The 18069-nt window shown below is 41.3% G+C and overlaps 1 protein-coding gene across 2 annotated transcripts; it reads left to right on the top strand.

Annotated features, from left to right (window-relative positions):
* The first annotated feature begins 6362 nt into the window (after positions 1-6362).
* On the top strand, positions 6363-15788 carry LOC102710594 (RNA demethylase ALKBH10B). 2 transcript variants are annotated; one of them, XM_040523965.1, is made up of 7 exons: positions 6363-7171; positions 11592-11740; positions 11891-12008; positions 13071-13172; positions 13345-13460; positions 14574-14728; positions 14825-15788. In XM_040523965.1, the coding sequence occupies exons 1-7, from the start codon at positions 6565-6567 to the stop codon at positions 15351-15353; spliced, it is 1776 nt and encodes a 591-aa protein (XP_040379899.1). In that variant the 5' UTR covers positions 6363-6564; the 3' UTR covers positions 15354-15788. The 2 variants fall into 2 exon arrangements, with proteins under 2 accessions (XP_040379899.1, XP_040379898.1); XM_040523964.1 differs by having other exon boundaries at positions 11589-11740.
* Positions 15789-18069: the final 2281 nt, after the last annotated feature.

Here is an 18069-nt window from a genome sequence, read left to right as displayed (position 1 = left end):
ATTGATGGTTTTTTTTACTGAAATTGTGTGAAAATTAAATTAATTCTAATGAAATTTCAATTAAACTTATGCGTTCTAAAGGAGAAAGTACTAAAGAAACAGGGGGTGGATGTGATCATGTGAGGAGGACGAAGAATATCTGATCCTCTGTTTGACCTCTATCCATTCCATTTTCCTATCCGGTCTAACAATGCCCATTTCTTTTCTTCTAGAAAAACAAATTAACGTTTCGTAGTCCAGCTGAATTGGCTATAAGCCAAACGTCGATAACTACATACAGCTCGCTCAGATCAGAGATCAAATGAAGTTGACTTGTCGATAGGCACCCGTGACGACTTTGGGGTTTCTCTAGATTTGCCGGCCAGTCTTTGAAGATGCTCATAAGGGGTTTACGCGCGTGCGTTCTTAGAAGATAATATGCGTACGTCGTAAACGTTTGCGTGGTACTGTGTTCTCATAAAAAAATTATATGATTCAACATTACATCCATAAACTTATCATTTTATTTTTCTCTAAAAAAAAGAGCCTGCTCTGCATAATTTCATTCACATTCCATTGATTCTTTCCACCATTTTGTTGCCCCTAAGAATTTCTAGTTTCATAGGACGTGCAGGTGCATCCTGCAGGAGCCAGGAGGCATCAACGACTCACAGGCTATTATTATTGGCCGTGAGCCGGTTTAGCCTTTCGAGGGCAGGAAAGACTGGCCGTAATGAGATCGTTGCCTACGGGCAATTCTGACCTCTAATTGTAGCTGGTGGTAGTATCTTCCTCTGGGCTTCTCCAAAGGTCAACTGCTACAGATGAATCCTTCTGTCCTTAAAATATCCCAAAGTGGTATCAAAATGTGCAACAGTCACCTGTGGTAGAATTACCGAGAAATATAGCTTGCATACCCCTTGATTTTTACAATTTAAATAGTTTTGAACCAACAAAATTTGTAAGTGTGAAATGATTGTACACATACATCTCGGCTCCAATCGTTTCGTAGTTGTAATTGCTTTTAAACCAAAATTTGAATTTTAGAATTTAATTTTGGACTTGATTTTGTGGTTGTTTTCATCCTATTTTATTTTTAAGTCGCTATGAACACGTATATAAAAGTTTTACATACAAATTATTTTTTATTTGCAAAAAAATATCTTTGTTTTGAGCCCTCGCGTTCTGCGCTGAAAAGGTGCCTCTGACGATATTTTTGCCATGCAAGGACCCACATATCAACTGTAAACATTGCTCTGGGGTTAGTTTACATCATCTGTACATATTATAGTATGAGAATCTAAAAGAATAAAACTTGTCAAAGCGGGGGGGGGGGGGGGGGGGGGGGAGACAGGGCAAGATGGGAGAAGGCCGGCATCGTCAGCTCAACACGTGGACCATTTAAAATCTCCTTATAATATCACCAAACCAGTGTTTGATAACCAGCATTATGGTTCATAAGGACGCTAAAGTAAGATATCTCACACCTCCTGTCATTTGAGTTGAGTTCCGAATGAGAAGACAAACTTGTGCATTTGGATCCATTATAATATTGGCAATTATATATGCTCGAGTTCAGATTAAAAAAATTAGTTAACATAGCCAATTATGTAGCCCACCCCGGTCGTTAGACGAGGCATTGAATAATGCAATTTGGACGGGGTCACGCACAGGGAAGGATCGCTCGCTGACGGTATCACGTCATGGAATAGGGAGGGGTGCTCCTTTGTTGAGTTGTTGTCACAGCCAACAAAACAAAGTACATTAGACCATTCATAATGTAACTTGCATGGACACGATTAGCTAGAGTGACATGTCATCTAAAAATATTTGAAACTAAGATAAAATATCATTTCTCAATGCATAATTTCATCTATCGTTGTTTTCTAAGTTACATGCAAGACACAAGTTGTCTAGGTAACTGTGCATAAAGGATTTCACCTTTATGAAACTTATTTCATCTCTCTTCATTAATACGTTGTCACATCATTAAAAACATATACATAACACCCTATATATTACCCATAAAACTCACATTAAGACTGGCCTTAAACACAACACACGGCAACAATTCGGTGGTCACGTTGCCGTCTGTACCGTGACAGTTGGTTTTGATTTTACTAGCTTTACTGTCTCATTCAAACAGGGAAAATTTAAAGCAGATAAATTTGTGTGTGGTTTCTCGTTATGAATGTACGGAAATAGTATGAAATAGTAGTAAAAATCAACAAGAGGTGTGTGTTTAAGCTCTCCTGCAGGGGAGAGTCCAGATTCAAGTTTTGTCAAGTTGCACATGGCATTTTCATAGTGATTCTGTAACACTTAAACCGTTCTATTTGGGGAGGGCCATACCATATATGGTCAACTCTTCCAGCACAGGGGAAAGGAAAAAAAAATGTGCGGCCGTGCTTGATGACCTAATGATGCCGCAAGTGGTTTACTTCAATTACACGACAGTAAATCGCATTTAGTGTACAATGCACGCTGGAGTTTCTACTATATTCTGTAAGTTACTACGTACTCCCCTCCATCATTTTTTATAGGACATGCTTATTTTTTTTATAAAAATGGTTAAACTTTGAAAATTTTGATCCGATGTTAGTCAAATTACAGGTATAAGTAGTATATATAAACTGCACAAATAGATTGATGTTTGAAAGTGATTTTAAATAATACATTGGTTTTACATATATATACGACGTCAGGAATATAGTTTGTGAGAAACTAATGATCAAAATTAAAATTTATTGACCTTTTCAAATTGAAGTACTCATATGTTGTAGAGGCAGCACTACGTCTAAGCATAATGTAAAAAAAGGTTCAACAATGCCATACCGCATATTACCTCCCTCCGTTCTAAAATAACATTATTTTTAGTCTGTTCTGGCTTATTTGAAAATAGGTTTATTTCTGAGTAATCATTGCATTAGAGTTTGTGACACAAGAAATAAATGCATTCAGAATAGATAAAGTAGAAATAATTATATTAAGATTTGATAAAATAGAGGGTATTCTAATCTTTTTGTTTTTTATTGGTACGTGTGTGATGTGTGAAAAATAAAGTTATTTTTAGGACGGATGAAGTACTACTTAGTACAGATGAAAGTTCATGGTGCAATTAACGTTGTGCTGATACTTTCTTTTCTGTTTGTTGTTCATGGATGCTCCTTATTGAAATAATGTTTCTTTCAGATGAAGAATGGATTTTTCACCCAATATTATACTAGCTATATTATAAATAAAGAATTACATTTAAGAACAACTCTCGAACATGTTTCCATAAGATTGCGTCTAATTTATATGTAACCATGTATGATCAATCAATCTACATTGATTCAATAATCTCTAAACCTACAGCATGTTTTTTTTTACTTCTGAATATTATAATGTATTCTCTCTGTACTAAAATAAATCATTTCTAGCATTCAATTTTTTTTCTAAAATATAAGTATTTTTATCACTATTTACCGTATTGTTTGTCACATCAATCAGCTACCATTCAATCTATTTTCCATTTATTTAAGGACATCATAGTATTTTCTTCTTAACCTTAATCTCTGATAAACCACCTAAAAATATTTACATTTTAGAACAAAGATAGCAGTAGATTAGAACTCAGTATATTTGCTTTGAAAATATAGGCAAATACATTTTCAATTGTGCTGTGATAATTAACTTATGACAAGAAACTCTCAAATGCGTGCCATTTCAACAGCATTAATGAAGCAACCAGCTGGTTTGATGAAAATCGTTGATCACATGCCATATAATTGAGTTGGTGTGTGTGTTCCCAGCAGCAAAAGCTTCCTAAAAAGGAACTCCAGAACAGACGCAGCGCATCCACCAACCACCCAGATGTACAAGCCCTTAGTTTAAACCGAACCAAATCAGTGCCAAATTAAAAATCGCCATTAAACTAATGGAGCAGACACAGCTTGATTGTTGTATATTGTATTGCTCTATGGTTAATATAGGTCATGGTCTCTCAGTCTCTCTGCAGAACCAAAAGGGATCTTAGAACCGTTTTACAATCTTACGATGTTACTGCTTCATCTCTGACGTCGTTAATTTTTTTATACCTATTTGACTATTCGTCTTATTTAAAAAATTTTATATAATTATAAATTATTTTTATATTATTTAATTTATTGTTAAATATATTTTATGTGTATATATAGCTTTACATATTTTATAATTTTTTTTGAATAAGACAAAGAGTCAAATGTGTATAAAAAAATTAACGGCGTCAGACATTTAGGGATTAAGGGAGTATATATGTTCAAGGTCCAAATCCCAAGACGTGTCAATTAAGAAATTAGGAATGAACGAGGAGATCAAACAAGATGCATATGTTTGAAACTTTTTGATTCGGGTCATGTACCAGCAGCTTAGACTTAATTGGGATCCCGATGCTCTAGATAAAAAGATTTTAGTTTAATAGCATTGTCAAGACTAAGAGTAGAAAAAACTACAAAACTAGAGAGTACATAGAGACAAAGTTTAGGGACATGTGGTGTCATGTTGTTGAAATATTCCAGCAAGTTCATCATATCAGATGGAACATCCAAGGACTAGTGGATTAGTGCATTTCCATCTAGGCAAGGTAACTTGTTGTCCATGTAAAGATTTTCACTATCAATCCTTAATCACTCAAACTTTATGAAAGTGCAATTACTCTGTAGAAGAAACTGACGAGGTACTGTTGTCACATCGAGCTAAAAATTAAAGTCATGGAGCATGTATCACTAATACCACTTGGTCATTCTATTGATCATATATAATATTTAAAAAGAGGTTGAAAAGAACCATCGTATTACCTCCGTTTCATAACGTAATATATTTAACTTTTTTAAGTTGTAATGTTGATCATTCGTCTTATTCACAAATTTAGTATAAATATAAAAAATGACCAAGTCGTGCTTAAAGTTTTTTTTATAATAAAGTAAGTCACAAGCAAAATAAATGATATTTTCATAGTTTTTTAAATAAGACAAATGATTAAACATTGCAAGCAAAAAGTCAAATATCTTTGTATTATGAAACGGAGAGAGTAATAACTAATTTGGAAAATGTAAATTACAGCGACAAAGATATATCGATATAGTTGCATAGGTGGACCAGCCAAAAGAAGGCATTTTAGTTGTATTTACGAAAACATAAGCAACAGATGCCAAATAATTCAAACTGAATTCAATCTAGTTTTGCAAAATGAAATATCCGGTAAAATTTACCAATTTTTCATTTTGTACGATTATGGAATGGATTCACCACGTTATATGTCAAATTTAATTTAATCTAGTTTTTAACTGGGAAGTTTAGTAAATTTCCTTTTTATATGCTTATGGAACGGGTTCACCGAGTTACACATCAAATTGAATTTAATCTTTTGCTAGCGCAGAACATTTACCAAAATTCCTTTTGTTTACTATTGTGGAACGACGTGTACTACAAATTCAATTGAATATAATTTCGCACAAAATCACGCGTAATAAATTTTCTTTGCAGAATTCCCTTTTCTAACGATTACATGGAACCGGGTCCACCGAATTTGATCCCCGTTTCCCAGTATAATGGATTACACGAACGAGACCTAATGCCAAGAATCTGGGATTCCAGAAACGGACGGCCGAGATGAGGCGTCCACAGCATATGCCACCTCGCCTCGCTATGTCCCGGAATTTCTTTTAAACCATTTTATTAAATAATTTTATTAGTAAATCATGCATAAAAATATTTCTACGATATGAATCTTTTGATCACGCATAGCTTTCGGCGTGACAGGTTTGTCAAACTAGTATCGGTGGCGTGATAATATTGTCTTATCACCTCACTAACACTGGCGTAACAGACATGCTGACCTCACTCACACTGGCGTAACAGAGATGGTGCGTGACCAAAATATCGTGACCAAAATATTGTCTTGCCACGTCACCCATACTATCGTGACCAAAATATTTATATGATTAAAATATTTTCTCCAAATTTACTAATAAAATTATTTAGTAAAAAGTTTTAAAAATAGAAAAATTCGACCTGATGACCCCCTAGGGCCAGGCCGTGCCGCCGTGCACCCATTCCAAGGCCACGGTGACGACGTGCCCGTGCGCCGTATCCCGCTCCGCGGCTGCGCGGCGCGCGCGGTCCACACGCGCCTCCCACGGGTCGGCGGGGCAACCGCGATCCACCGGAGCGAAGCTGACCAGACCACCTCCTCCTTGTCGGATCACCCGGATCGGGGCGCCCGTGCCCGTTAAGCTGCGCCACGTCAACCGCTGCCTGCCTCCCTCCCCTGGGCGATGCTGAGGCTACGGGTACCCCACGCCCACGGCCCCCGCGTCTCCTCCTTCCTCGCTGGTATTTATAGGAGCGCCCCGAGAGAGAGCGCTCCCCGCACCGGTCCTCCATAATTTTCCCAAGCGAGACAACCAGCCCAGTATTAGAACCAAGCGTCGAACACCTTGACGCCATTGCCGAAGGGGCTTCGAGGGAGACACGAATTCGGGTGGTGGGTTTGCGGTGTGTGGTGTGTGTGTGGGGGGGAGGTAGTGGGAAGTGAGGAGGGTGGGCCTGGCGATCGCCGGAGGGATGACGACGGGCGCGGCGGCTGCGGCTGCGGGGTCGGCCCCGGCGTCGCCGGTGGCCGCGGCGGCGGCGCCCGAGGTGGCGGCGAGGGACGCCGTGATCGGGTGGTTCCGCGGCGAGTTCGCGGCGGCCAACGCGGTGATCGACGCGCTGTGCGGCCACCTCGCGCAGATCGGCGGGGACGCCGAGTACGAGGCGGTGTTCGCCGCGCTCCACCGCCGCCGCCTCAACTGGTTCCCCGTCCTCCACATGCAGAAGTTCTACTCCGTCGCCGACGTCGCCGCTGAACTCCGCCGCGTCGCGGACGCCCGCGCCTCCGCCGCCTACTCCGAGGAGGAGGCGGCGTCCACAGTGATCCACGAGCCCATGGACGAGCTCGTCGCCATGCCCGCCGAGCCGGAGCCGGAGCCGGAGCTCGAGCCTGACCACGACCACGATCCTACACCTCAGGATCCGGCGCCGGAGGCTGAGCCTGACGGCGCCGTCAACCACCCCGTCTCCCCCAACGCCGCCGAGGTGGTGGACCACGAGGCGGACGGGGAAGATTCCTCCGGAGATTCGTCGGACCGGAAGGCACCCTCCACGGAAGATGACGCCGTCGCTGACGGACGTAAGTACAATCATCTCACCTCCGCCAATTTAATCCTCGTATGCGTCTAGTATATTAATTACATGCACTTCCTAGCTTTTCCAGAACCATCCGTGCCCTCCTATTTTCGGCACCCGCATTCGATTTTCTTGCCGAATCAGTCATCGTTTCCGTTAGTTCATCCGTCGAATGGATCTCCAGTTTTGGCCCGCTTCGCTTGGATCTGGTCGTTACTCGTTACCTGTGGGTTTCTCTCCAAGTCTTCTCCTCCAATCTCCTATTTTTTTGGGGTTAAACGGAAAAAGTGATTAATTTAGACGTTCAAACAATGCCTTTTTACGGCAATACCATTGCTAAAGCGGCATGGTTTAGTACCAGCGCCACTGTCGTCCGGGTCCATCACGCTTGGTGGTTAGGAGGAAAAAATGGAGCTCGAGGGCCAATTATTCAGCGCCACACCAAATGCGGACCTACGATCCTTCGTAGGAAGGTGATCGTACGGCGGGGGGAGCGGTTCTCTTCTCCCGGCCGATCGACGCCGTCCGTGCCGGCGGCGGGCGGCGCTGCGATGGCCCGTGACCTCGCTAAAACCCTACCGCTTTATTGGCTTCTCTCCACTCCACCCACGCCGTTCGTTCGATTCCCTCCCTTTCTTTTCCTCCGCCTTGTTTTGTTCGGTTTTTTCTCCGCCCGCCTCCACGCCCCCGCCTCAGCCACCCCCTTTTGGCTCGGTCCCCCTGGAAAGTACCACCGCTCGTACGGCCCGCCCGCTTCTGCCAGTAAATGTCGTGGTGACCGTCGGTGCAAAACGAGCCACGCGCGCGGATGAATTCTCTCCTTTCTGTGAGACGGTCTCTCTCGCGGTCTCGCCGTGGGCCGTCCTGGAGGGCGGGGTGGTCGTCGGCGGTTGGTTTCGGAGCGGCGCGCGGCGGGCGGCCTTGAATTGAATGCATCGTGTGCGCTGGAGCCTAGTGGCTGCTCTCACCAGCCTGGGGGCCTGGGGGGTGGTGGCGGCTTCATTTGGTAGCACTGACGTAGCAGACGGTGATTGGGTTCGGCGTAAAGTATTTGCCGTGCATGTGTTTTGCATGTGTGGGCGGCCGGGAGATCACCGGATTCGGCTTGCTGGTTAACCTGGACAAAAACCTGTGCCTCCTCACTTGGGGGAGACGGCGGCGCTGTGATGCGTGGCAGCGTGACACTTAACTTTGAGCACCATGCGTGTTTTTTTTTTCTCTTTAAAAGAATAAATGCTGTTTGAAAAACTCTGCCTGTGAAGGTGTTGACTTTTTTTTTTTATTTTCGTGGAGATATACGGAGTGAGTCGTTGTGCTTTAAATTTTGTTTTCGTGTGTTGTCGCATGCTATTTTGGTGCTGTTGTGTAGAAATGCCGATTCAGCATTTTGTCGTCCTTTGCAGTCTAAAGACTTAATTAGGGATAGTCGGCGTCCTCCTGCTCGAGTGACGATTGTCGACTGCTCGTCTCCTTCTGCCGTGAGGCCTCAAAGTGTAGTAATCAAACAAAACATGAGAAATTACACAAACTCATTTGAAAGAACAAAACAAAAACAGAAAAGAGTGAATATGTCACCCTCGGCTTGGGGCTAGAATGACGAAGGATGATTTTTTATCATTGTTATGCGAAAAATCATGGCAAACTTGAACTGAAGTACTGTTAATTACTATTAAGTCTTTGGAAACAAATGACAGTGAAATATATTAGTATTAAAAACACAGAGCTGACATATTTAATGAGAAAAAAAGCATAGGAGTATATTATTAAAAGTCGGAGCCGGAGCGTGTTACACGGAGTGGACATCCTTAGGACGGGAAATAGTTTTTAGCACACAGGTGTATATACATCCGTGTGCTTGCATACCATGTAAATAGTCATCAAAAAATATAAAAAATTTGACAAGATAGATTAATATGAGTTATATCACTTCACAAACATGCAAGTTTAAATTCAACTTAAGTTGTAGTAAAAAAATAAACAAAACTGAAAAAGTATACGCATATTCATAATTGTTTTTGTTATTTTTACTACAACTTATAGAAGTTAAATTTAAACTTACATGTTGTTGAAGTGATATAACTCATATCGAACTATCTTGTCAATTTTTTTCATATTTTTTTATAACTATTTAGATAATATACCAGTAACGACGGATATATATACACCCGTGTGCTTAAAAAAAACTTCTTCCGTGCTACTAGTAGTAGTGTATAGTACTACTACTATAACATGCATCTCATGAGAGGTGTCAGGCCATGTCAGGCTGCGCCGGTGGAGCCAGGCGGTGCGCCGCGCACTGCGACGGCCCGTCTGATCGCAATCAAACGGAGCCAGACGCTGGGCGGAAAGTTTAAATGGACCCGCATGAGACACACCGGGTCACCGTGGAAAAAATCAATTCGTGCCCTCCTTGTTCTCCCCGGAGCCCAACCCTGCACGTGTCGATGACCGACTGGACCCAGATCGGGTTCGAGAAGCCAGAATTCCCGGGGTCGGACGGGATCTGGTGCCGTGCCGATCGGATCGGTCGCACGGGGAGTGTCTGAGCTGTACACGTGGTTGGCCGACGTCCACTGGCTGGTGGGGTCCGGGCCAATCACACAGGTGGTAGGTCGGGCCCACTGGCAGTGCCTTCTCGAAACGACGCTTTGTCTCCGCATGGCTGCAGTGACAGGTCTTGTGCTCTTGGCTGCTCTCGTGTTAAGGGGATGTTTATATCGCGAAAATTTTTGAAAAAAATATCATGTTAAATGTTTGACCGAATGTCAGAAAATGTTTTTGGACATGAATAAAAAAGAAATTTTATGGCTAGCCTAGAAACCGCAAGACGAATCTTTTGAGTTTAATTAATCCATCATTAGCACATGTTGATTACTGTAGCACTTGGCTAATCATGGACTAATTAGGCTTAAAAGATTCGTCTTAACATTTCTTCCATAACTGTACAATTAGTTTTTTAGTTCATCTATGTATAATGCTTTATTTAGATGTCTAGAAATTCGATACGATGTTTTTGAAAAAAAAATTAGAACTAAGGCCTTTAGCCGCCTTGAGGCTGCAACCCATCTCCTTCCAGCGTGTGTGGGTAGGTGTGTGGCGACGGCGTGTGCAACTTTTGAACTTCCATTAGCTCGCACATGATTAGATCAACTGTAGGTGATTCGGAATTGATAATTCAGGTTAGTGCAGCGTAGCCAGTGCGACGTTATGTTTGTTTCTGCGTTGTATATTGCTGATGTGACCGTGTTCCACGATTCGGTGACTTGCTAGATGCTACTAGTCAGCTACCTTTGCAACCAGTCCGGATTTCAAAAGATATTATGCAATATCTTCCAAATTGACAACTGAGTGACTATGCGCGAGTACCTTTTTTTTTCCTCCAAAAGATAGGAGGAGAAAATAACTTCTTGAATTTTGTTTGTGCTAAAAGGAGGAAAAAGGCTTTGCTGTTGTGCGTGCTGCATTGGTGGTATATTGTAATCGTCTTTATACATTGTCTTCTCCCAATAATTGAGCACGTATCGGTGATTGGTCCCTGCTTGTTGCTTGCCCCCACACTTATGCCATGTACTAATGTCCATCTACGCTTCACTCAACTTGCGGGAAGAATCTCCCGTTGTGCCATCTTCTCTTTATTGCGTTATCACGAAAGGTTCCTCTTTTCTCTCCTCATGCTGTCCATGGAAAATGACCTGAAAAGACTGCAGCGTAGGAGTCCTCGACGCTAGGTTATTTCATCCTGGGTTATGATGGGGATTTTGGAAGATCAGGGGGAACTACAGTGTGTCTCGAAATGTGATGGCAAAACGGTAGGTGACAACAAGTTTGTGTGAATGCAACTGGGCGATAGACTGGAGACCTTGGTGCCGCGTGACTGTGCCCACTAAAAAACTCTCATTGAGGATCTAATTATGCCATGCCAGAAAAGCTGGTGGAAAGTACGTTTTATATTTTATTTTATTAGGAGTTTTATGATTTTATTGGATTATTACACAGCCTCTACCCATAATATGTCGGTGATTGTTTAGCACCCTAGCAGCCTAGCTAGTTTCGTTTCTTATTTGGTGAACGACATGATAGAGTCATTAGCTTTTCGATGTGTACCTTTTGTGCTTGCAAGCTAAAGGATGAACAAAGCAAACTGGGTTTTCAGAGTGCACTTTGTAAAAAAGAAATGAATTCGCACGAGTGCAATTTTTATAGTGTCACCAGCCATATATTCATATCCTTTATCGGAAGTTTTCATGCTTTCTGCAGTTTATCATAAGTTCATTGCTCTTTGAAATAGATGTTTCTCTGAAACATGGTAGAGCAGTTCAAAGAATTTTGCAGCTTTATTTTCGAAAACAGTAGTTCATATCTAATTCTAAGAACATATCCACTGTTTGGATACGTCTGAGATTTATATTACTCCTACTTAGCAGATGATCATACTGACCAAGGATCTCAAGGGGAACACAGCCTACCAGAGAGTTACCCTATCTGCTCTGATCACGAGGAGTGCCTCGTCCGCCCTGAGAGGATCAAGATTCAGAAAGGTTTTATGGCCAAGGAGTCCGTGAAGGGGCACATGGCGAGTTCCTTCTTCACACCACTCGGCAAACTTTCTGTATTGAGGAACTAGGAGATGCTGTAGGACTTAGTAGCACTTTAATTCATCTAATAAATTCATTTCTTCTGAGTACTATTTTTTGACTGGTGTTTGTGACTTATGTATCATCAGGTTAACGTTGTGAAAGGCCTGAAGATTTATGAAGATGTATTCACAACTTCAGAGCTCATGAGGGTTGCTGATTTCATCAATGAAATTCGTCAGGCTGGCAGAAATGGAGAGCTTTCAGGTAAGTTGGTGTTTTTGTTGCTTCAAAACATTTTTATTTTTCAAATGTAGTTCTAGAGCTCCCTGATATGGAGTATGTTTGCATTCTTAACGTTAGGTGCTATTTATTTTCGTACTTTTTTTGCTTTTGTCTATTTCTCTTTGGTGCTATCGAATCGATTCTCCCAAGATACCAAAAATATGCTAGCATCAATAGCATCTAAAGGTGGTCCTAGTTCAGGCATTGCTACCTTTTTCTATTCGTGGTGATGATTTTGTTTGATATTCTTTCATGGGAACTGACTCTAATATCTGGATGTGCAGTTCAGAACAACTGTCGTCCATATATTCCACATAATATCGTGCTAGAATCAATAGAAAATAAGCTAAGACATCGAAGTTTATACACTGATTGAATAGATGGATGACACCTCTAGTCACCCTAATCTAGTAAGTATAACTTGTGTTTGACAAGATAGTCACGAGCCTTGTGGCTACTTGCTACAATACCTAATGCCCTTGAGCATGTTGTTGGCTTTAACTTAAGCTAACTGTTAGTAGTTTTCAAGTTCACTTGAATGACAAGAGAGACTTTAAGCAAGTGTCTAGTTTAATTATGATAACATGTTAGATCGCTTCTTTCTTGTTGGAATAGGTTCTGCAAGACATGCTAACATCCATCCCAAAGTTGTGCACCACAAAACATCGCTCCAAGTAAGATCTCAACTTCCTAGACTCCTTTGGTTCCCGAGTATGGCTGCATCTTAAGATTTAACATAGAGCCCACATCGCCAGTACCCTTACATTGAGTTTAATTTTGCCAAAATTCTCCACATGCAAGTAAGTCATCCAAGCTTTACCAGCTACAGAATTTCCCTCATTTTTTTGATAGGGATAGAAATTCCCTTTGTTTTTATTTTTCAAAGGGATAGAATTTACCTATTGGCTCTGTTGATTGTTCATGTTTTGTGCTATGTTAATTGTTCCTGCCTACCTTGTGCCTTGAAATGTGACACTCGTTACATTTGCCTTTGTTGCAATCAACTTTGTCAGTTTGGAGCTAACTCTCTAGTTCAAAATTTAGGTGAAACATTCATATTCTTCAACAAGCAGATTAAAGGGAACAAGAGGGAGATCATTCAGCTTGGCGTCCCACTATTTCAGCCAACCACAGAGGAATCTAATTGTATGTTCAGAAAACTAAGCAACTCTTCTGTGATTCTCTCAACTTACTTACAGTTACAAGAATATTCTTTGCATTGTAGCATAGCATATTTGCATGAATATGTCTTATCCACACGATGTAATGGCCTAGTGAATGATGGTTTACAATTGTTCATTCTTTCCTCTGCGTACAGGTCACATAGAAGCAATCCCCCTTGTCCTCCAGGCTGTCATTGATCACCTTGTTCTTTGGCGTTTAATACCAGAAAGCAGGAAACCAAACAGTGTCATCATCAACTTCTTCGATGAGGTAGGTACTGGTTCCCTTATAAAATAAAGCTGGACAGTACACTTGAAGAACCCAAATGCCCCTCTTCTTCTACTTCATTAAAAGTTATCATATAATATTGGTATAGAACTTCTAAGTATGGTAAACCTAGTGGTCCTTGAAAAAAAAGTAGTTCTTTTTCTACTAGTAGAAGGCTGAAGAGAGGCGCAACAAAGAACGAGAGCTAAGAAAAGTTTAAAATTTCTGACGTTTCTACTTCTCTCATACATTTTTATACTCGTTTAGGACTCCAAACCCAGCCTATCTATATAGGGACTTTTTTATCGTCTTTAGTACAATTTTTTGGTATCTTAAACTACTATACCTTTTATATTAAAAAAATATATAGTTTCTTGAGGTACTTAACTCATCTACATAGAGATGGATTTACCTAGGTGGACATCTACTCGTTTCTTGTATATCACCTAAATGTTTATTAAAAAATAAAAAATTGATAAGATGAATTAATATGAGATATATCACTCCACAAACATACATGTTCAAATTTGATTTCTACAAGTTATAAAAAACAAATTAAATTAAAACTAGTATACTCACATTTAAATTTTTTTATTTTGTTATAACTTGTAAAAGTTGAATTTGAACTAATATGTTTGTAGAGTGATATACCTCATATTAATCTATCTTTCAATTTTTTTCATATTTTTTAATAACTATTTAGATAATATGCAAGAAACATATGGATATTTACCCAAATGCTAAAAATAATTTCCCCCATCTACATGCGTAGAACTAAAATCCTCCCCTGGCCCATACCATGGATCATGGATGGTGTCTTGGTTTATCACGTGCCAAACGTACGTTGGGGATAAAAATATAAAGATATCAGTTGGAATTTAGGTTGCATGTTTTATGAGTATCTTGAGCTTGCTTGATTCCCAGTTATATGCTTTGGTTATAGAAACTCAATCTCAGTATCAGGGCATCAGGACTTCCCATTGGACCTTTATAAAAGAAGAAAGGGAATTTCCATAGGACATGCATGCATCAAGAACTCAATCTGCCTTATACAAACTAGATTTGTCCAGTTGCTGCTCCCTGAGAACCTGACGCGCTAGTGGATTGTTTTGACAGGATGAACACTCGCAGCCCTACTTCAAGCCTCCACATCTGGACAACCCGATCTCTACTCTCCTGCTGTCCGAGACTACAATGGCATTTGGAAGGTCACTTGTCACTGACAGCAACGGCAACTACAAGGGACCCCTTACGCTCTCACTGAAGCAAGGGTAAGCATCGATATCGTACTGACATATCTGCTTGTTTTTGGAGTTAGTGGCATTAGCATACATGAGCTCACGGCCGTCTCTGCGTCGGATTTGCAGGTCCCTCCTGGTGATGCGCGGGAACAGCGCGGACATGGCCCGCCACGTCGTGTGCCCGTCGTCCAACCGCCGCGTGAGCATCACGTTCGTGCGAGTGAGGCCGTCGACGCCGGTGGACCTCAGCCCGCTCCCATCGCCCACCAAGGCCATGACGCTATGGCAGCCGCCGCCGCCGCCACAGCAGCAGCAGCAGCAGCAGCAGGCGATCTCGGTGGTCGGCATGCAGCAGAAGCCACAGCAGCACGGTGGGGCCATCATCGGCTACGCCCCGGCGCCGCAGGCCATGCTGGCGCCGGCGTGGGGCATGGCCGTGCGCGCGGCGCCCGTCATGATGGTCGCCGCGCCCGCGCCCGCCAGGCCGATGGTGATGGCCCCCGCCGGCGGCGGCAACAAGAGGATGAGCCGCAGCGGCACCGGCGTCTTCCTGCCGTGGACGGTCGGGCCCAAGAGGTACAACAAGCACCTCCCGCCGCGCATCCAGAAGCGCCGGTTCTCGGCGATGATGTCGCCGATCGAGGCCCAGGGTTGACAGTGACACCAATGTCGCTACACCTGACCTCGCAACGCCTCGCCGGCGTCGTGGTGGTCACCATTAGGCCGCATTTTCCTTTTTCTTGAGGCAAAAAGAAAAGAAGAGAAAAAAAATTCGAAACGCGCGGGAAGTTCAGTCTTAAAACCGGTGTGTTCTCTCCTCCCTGTGAATTTTGTCGTCGAAGTGGTGACTGGTTGTTTTTGTTTGGTCTGCCTGTAATTTAGCCGGGTGTGAGTAGCAAGAGATGGAAGCGGTAGAAAATATATGGGTAGGCGTAGCTGAGCTCAGAATCAATCAGGAACAGTGTTTTCTTTTTTCCTTTTCTTTTTTTTTTCTTTGGTTGCGAGAAAGAACTGCTGGTTGGATGTTCATGTCCTGCTGAGTTTGCAGTAAGCTCTAAATAGAAGTAGATGATGCGTCCGGTGTTGCTCACTTGTTTGGTTTGTACCAGCAGATGTACCTGGTAATGCTTTTGCATCGATTTTATTGGTTTGTATATAGAATTTGCCAGCACCAGTCGTTGAGTTGTTCCCCTAGCACGTACGATGAATGGATACTCCAACTGAAGAGAAAATTTGACCAAGTGAAAGTTGCCATTTTGTTTGAGGTAGACATGTTGCCATCCTTGCATTATACAGAGAATGATAGTAGATAATTGTAATGTCGTTTATCCTAACATTTAAAATTCAGTCTCTCAACCAGTTATCTTCGGCTGACGCATCCTTGAATGATCGATCCCATCCTTTTGGGACGGTTAATGATATTAGATGTAAGCATGCTATAAGAATTAGCATGTTAAAATGGTGCTTAGATAGAGGAGAGTGGAGAAAAGAAATATTATAGATTTGCAATCAATTGCGCCATGGACTCCAACGAGTTACATGAAGGTGGATCCAATATTAATGATTGTAGAAGTGAAACGTTAAATTGCTTATAGACGATGTGTCAAAATTTTCATCTATACTAATTGGCTATACTATTAAACTTGCTCTTTGCTCCTAGTGTAGTCACTAGTCTTTTAGAGTTTTGTGCGTGACATAGGATTTTCATATATTCTCATGATTGTTGTCTAGGGTCGCCTTGGATTTTGAAATCTTGTTTAGTTTTTACTTATTATATTCAATATTTGTATAGCTTGCGATATGCACCAGTGACGCAGGATGACCCTGTCCTACCTTTTCTCACCAATCATATGATGATGATGGTCAAGTTAAATTTTGCAACCTGAAGCATGGGTTCTGTCCTGAATTTTCTCACTACAAAATTTTCCTTCCAGAAAGATGTAATTTAGTCTACCGATTTGCGTGGAAATTCTTCTGATATGTCCAATATAAAGATCACATGTCGTTGTGTCTGGTAGGGAAACGGAAAGCAGAAAAACATGGTCAAGAAGAAGCCACGAATCGGAATTTCGGATGATGAATGCCAGGTTGCAACTATTGTTCAGTTGTTCTCTTTGATCCAGTTTTATTTTCCTTTCTTCTGTTTCTGAGGTTAGAACACATATTAAGAACGCACGCTGCTTATAGGATCACACACATTATAACTAGCAACTGTCGCATGGGAACTAGGAAGCACAGAATATATAGCTAAAGAACTCCTTGAAGAGTTGAAGGAGATAGTAATGCAAAACATTACAATGCCAAGGCAAATGGTAGGAGAAAGAAAACATATCATTCGGTCTTTGAGCCAGGAGGAGCGGGTGATTACTGGACAGGAAAATCTGTTAAGAGTATGTAACAAATTTCTCTAAAAAGCTTTTTGGTCATCCTGAGGAAAGTAGTATCAAAATTAATTTATCTGGAATTACACATCTTAATGATCAGGATATATAAAAATGATCTGACTAAACCTTTTACCTGGGAAGAGCTTAAGTTAGCAGTGTTTGAAATGTAAAACAATAAGGCACCAGTACCTGATGGAATTCCTATAAATATAATCAAACAGGATCTGAAAATTATGCTAAATGGCTTTCAGTGTGGCAAGTTAGCCATTGCAAAGATTATGGAGTAATATCACTCATACCTAGATGCAAAGATGCAGCTCACATATAACAATTTAGGCCCATTTGTTTGCTAAATGTGCGTTTCAAAATTATCACCAAAATCTTGATGAATAGACTAACAAAGGTGATAGGCGACCTAATTGAAAAAAAATCAAACCACCTTTATAAAAGACAATCAAAGACAGATATATAATGGAAGGTGTTGTCGTTTTGCATGAGATACTTAGCACGCTGCACCAAAGAAAGAAGTCTGGATAATTGCTTAAAGTTAATTTTGAAATATGACAAAATAAAATGACCATATGTATATCAAATAATGCACGCAAAAAGCTTTTCAATAAATGGTGTGACTGGATTATGAAAGTTATTAGAGGAGGAAAAGTAGCTGTTAAAGTCAATGATCAGACTGGTGGATATTTCGGCAAGGGACACCCTATCCCTATTACTCTTTGATATGGCAGCTGATGCTCTCTAGCTATTTTAATCCATGAAGCTGAATAAGAAGGGGTGCTAAGTGGATTAGGGGAGGAACTTTTAAATAATGGAATAGCAACACCCTTTTGAAAGATAATTTATAAAATACAAAAAATCTGAATTTCATACTATGTTTGAACAAATGTCTGGACAAAAGATAAACTTCAAGAAAAGTGAACTCTTTTGTATTGGAAAAACCCAGGAGAGAGAGATAGAATACAACCAAATTTGTAT

The sequence above is a fragment of the Oryza brachyantha genome, chromosome 5, assembly GCF_000231095.2.
Source record: "Oryza brachyantha chromosome 5, ObraRS2, whole genome shotgun sequence".
Classification (NCBI taxonomy): Eukaryota; Viridiplantae; Streptophyta; class Magnoliopsida; order Poales; family Poaceae; genus Oryza; species Oryza brachyantha.
The sequence above is the reverse complement of the archived record's forward strand: the minus strand, read 5'-3'. Positions and strand labels throughout refer to the sequence as shown.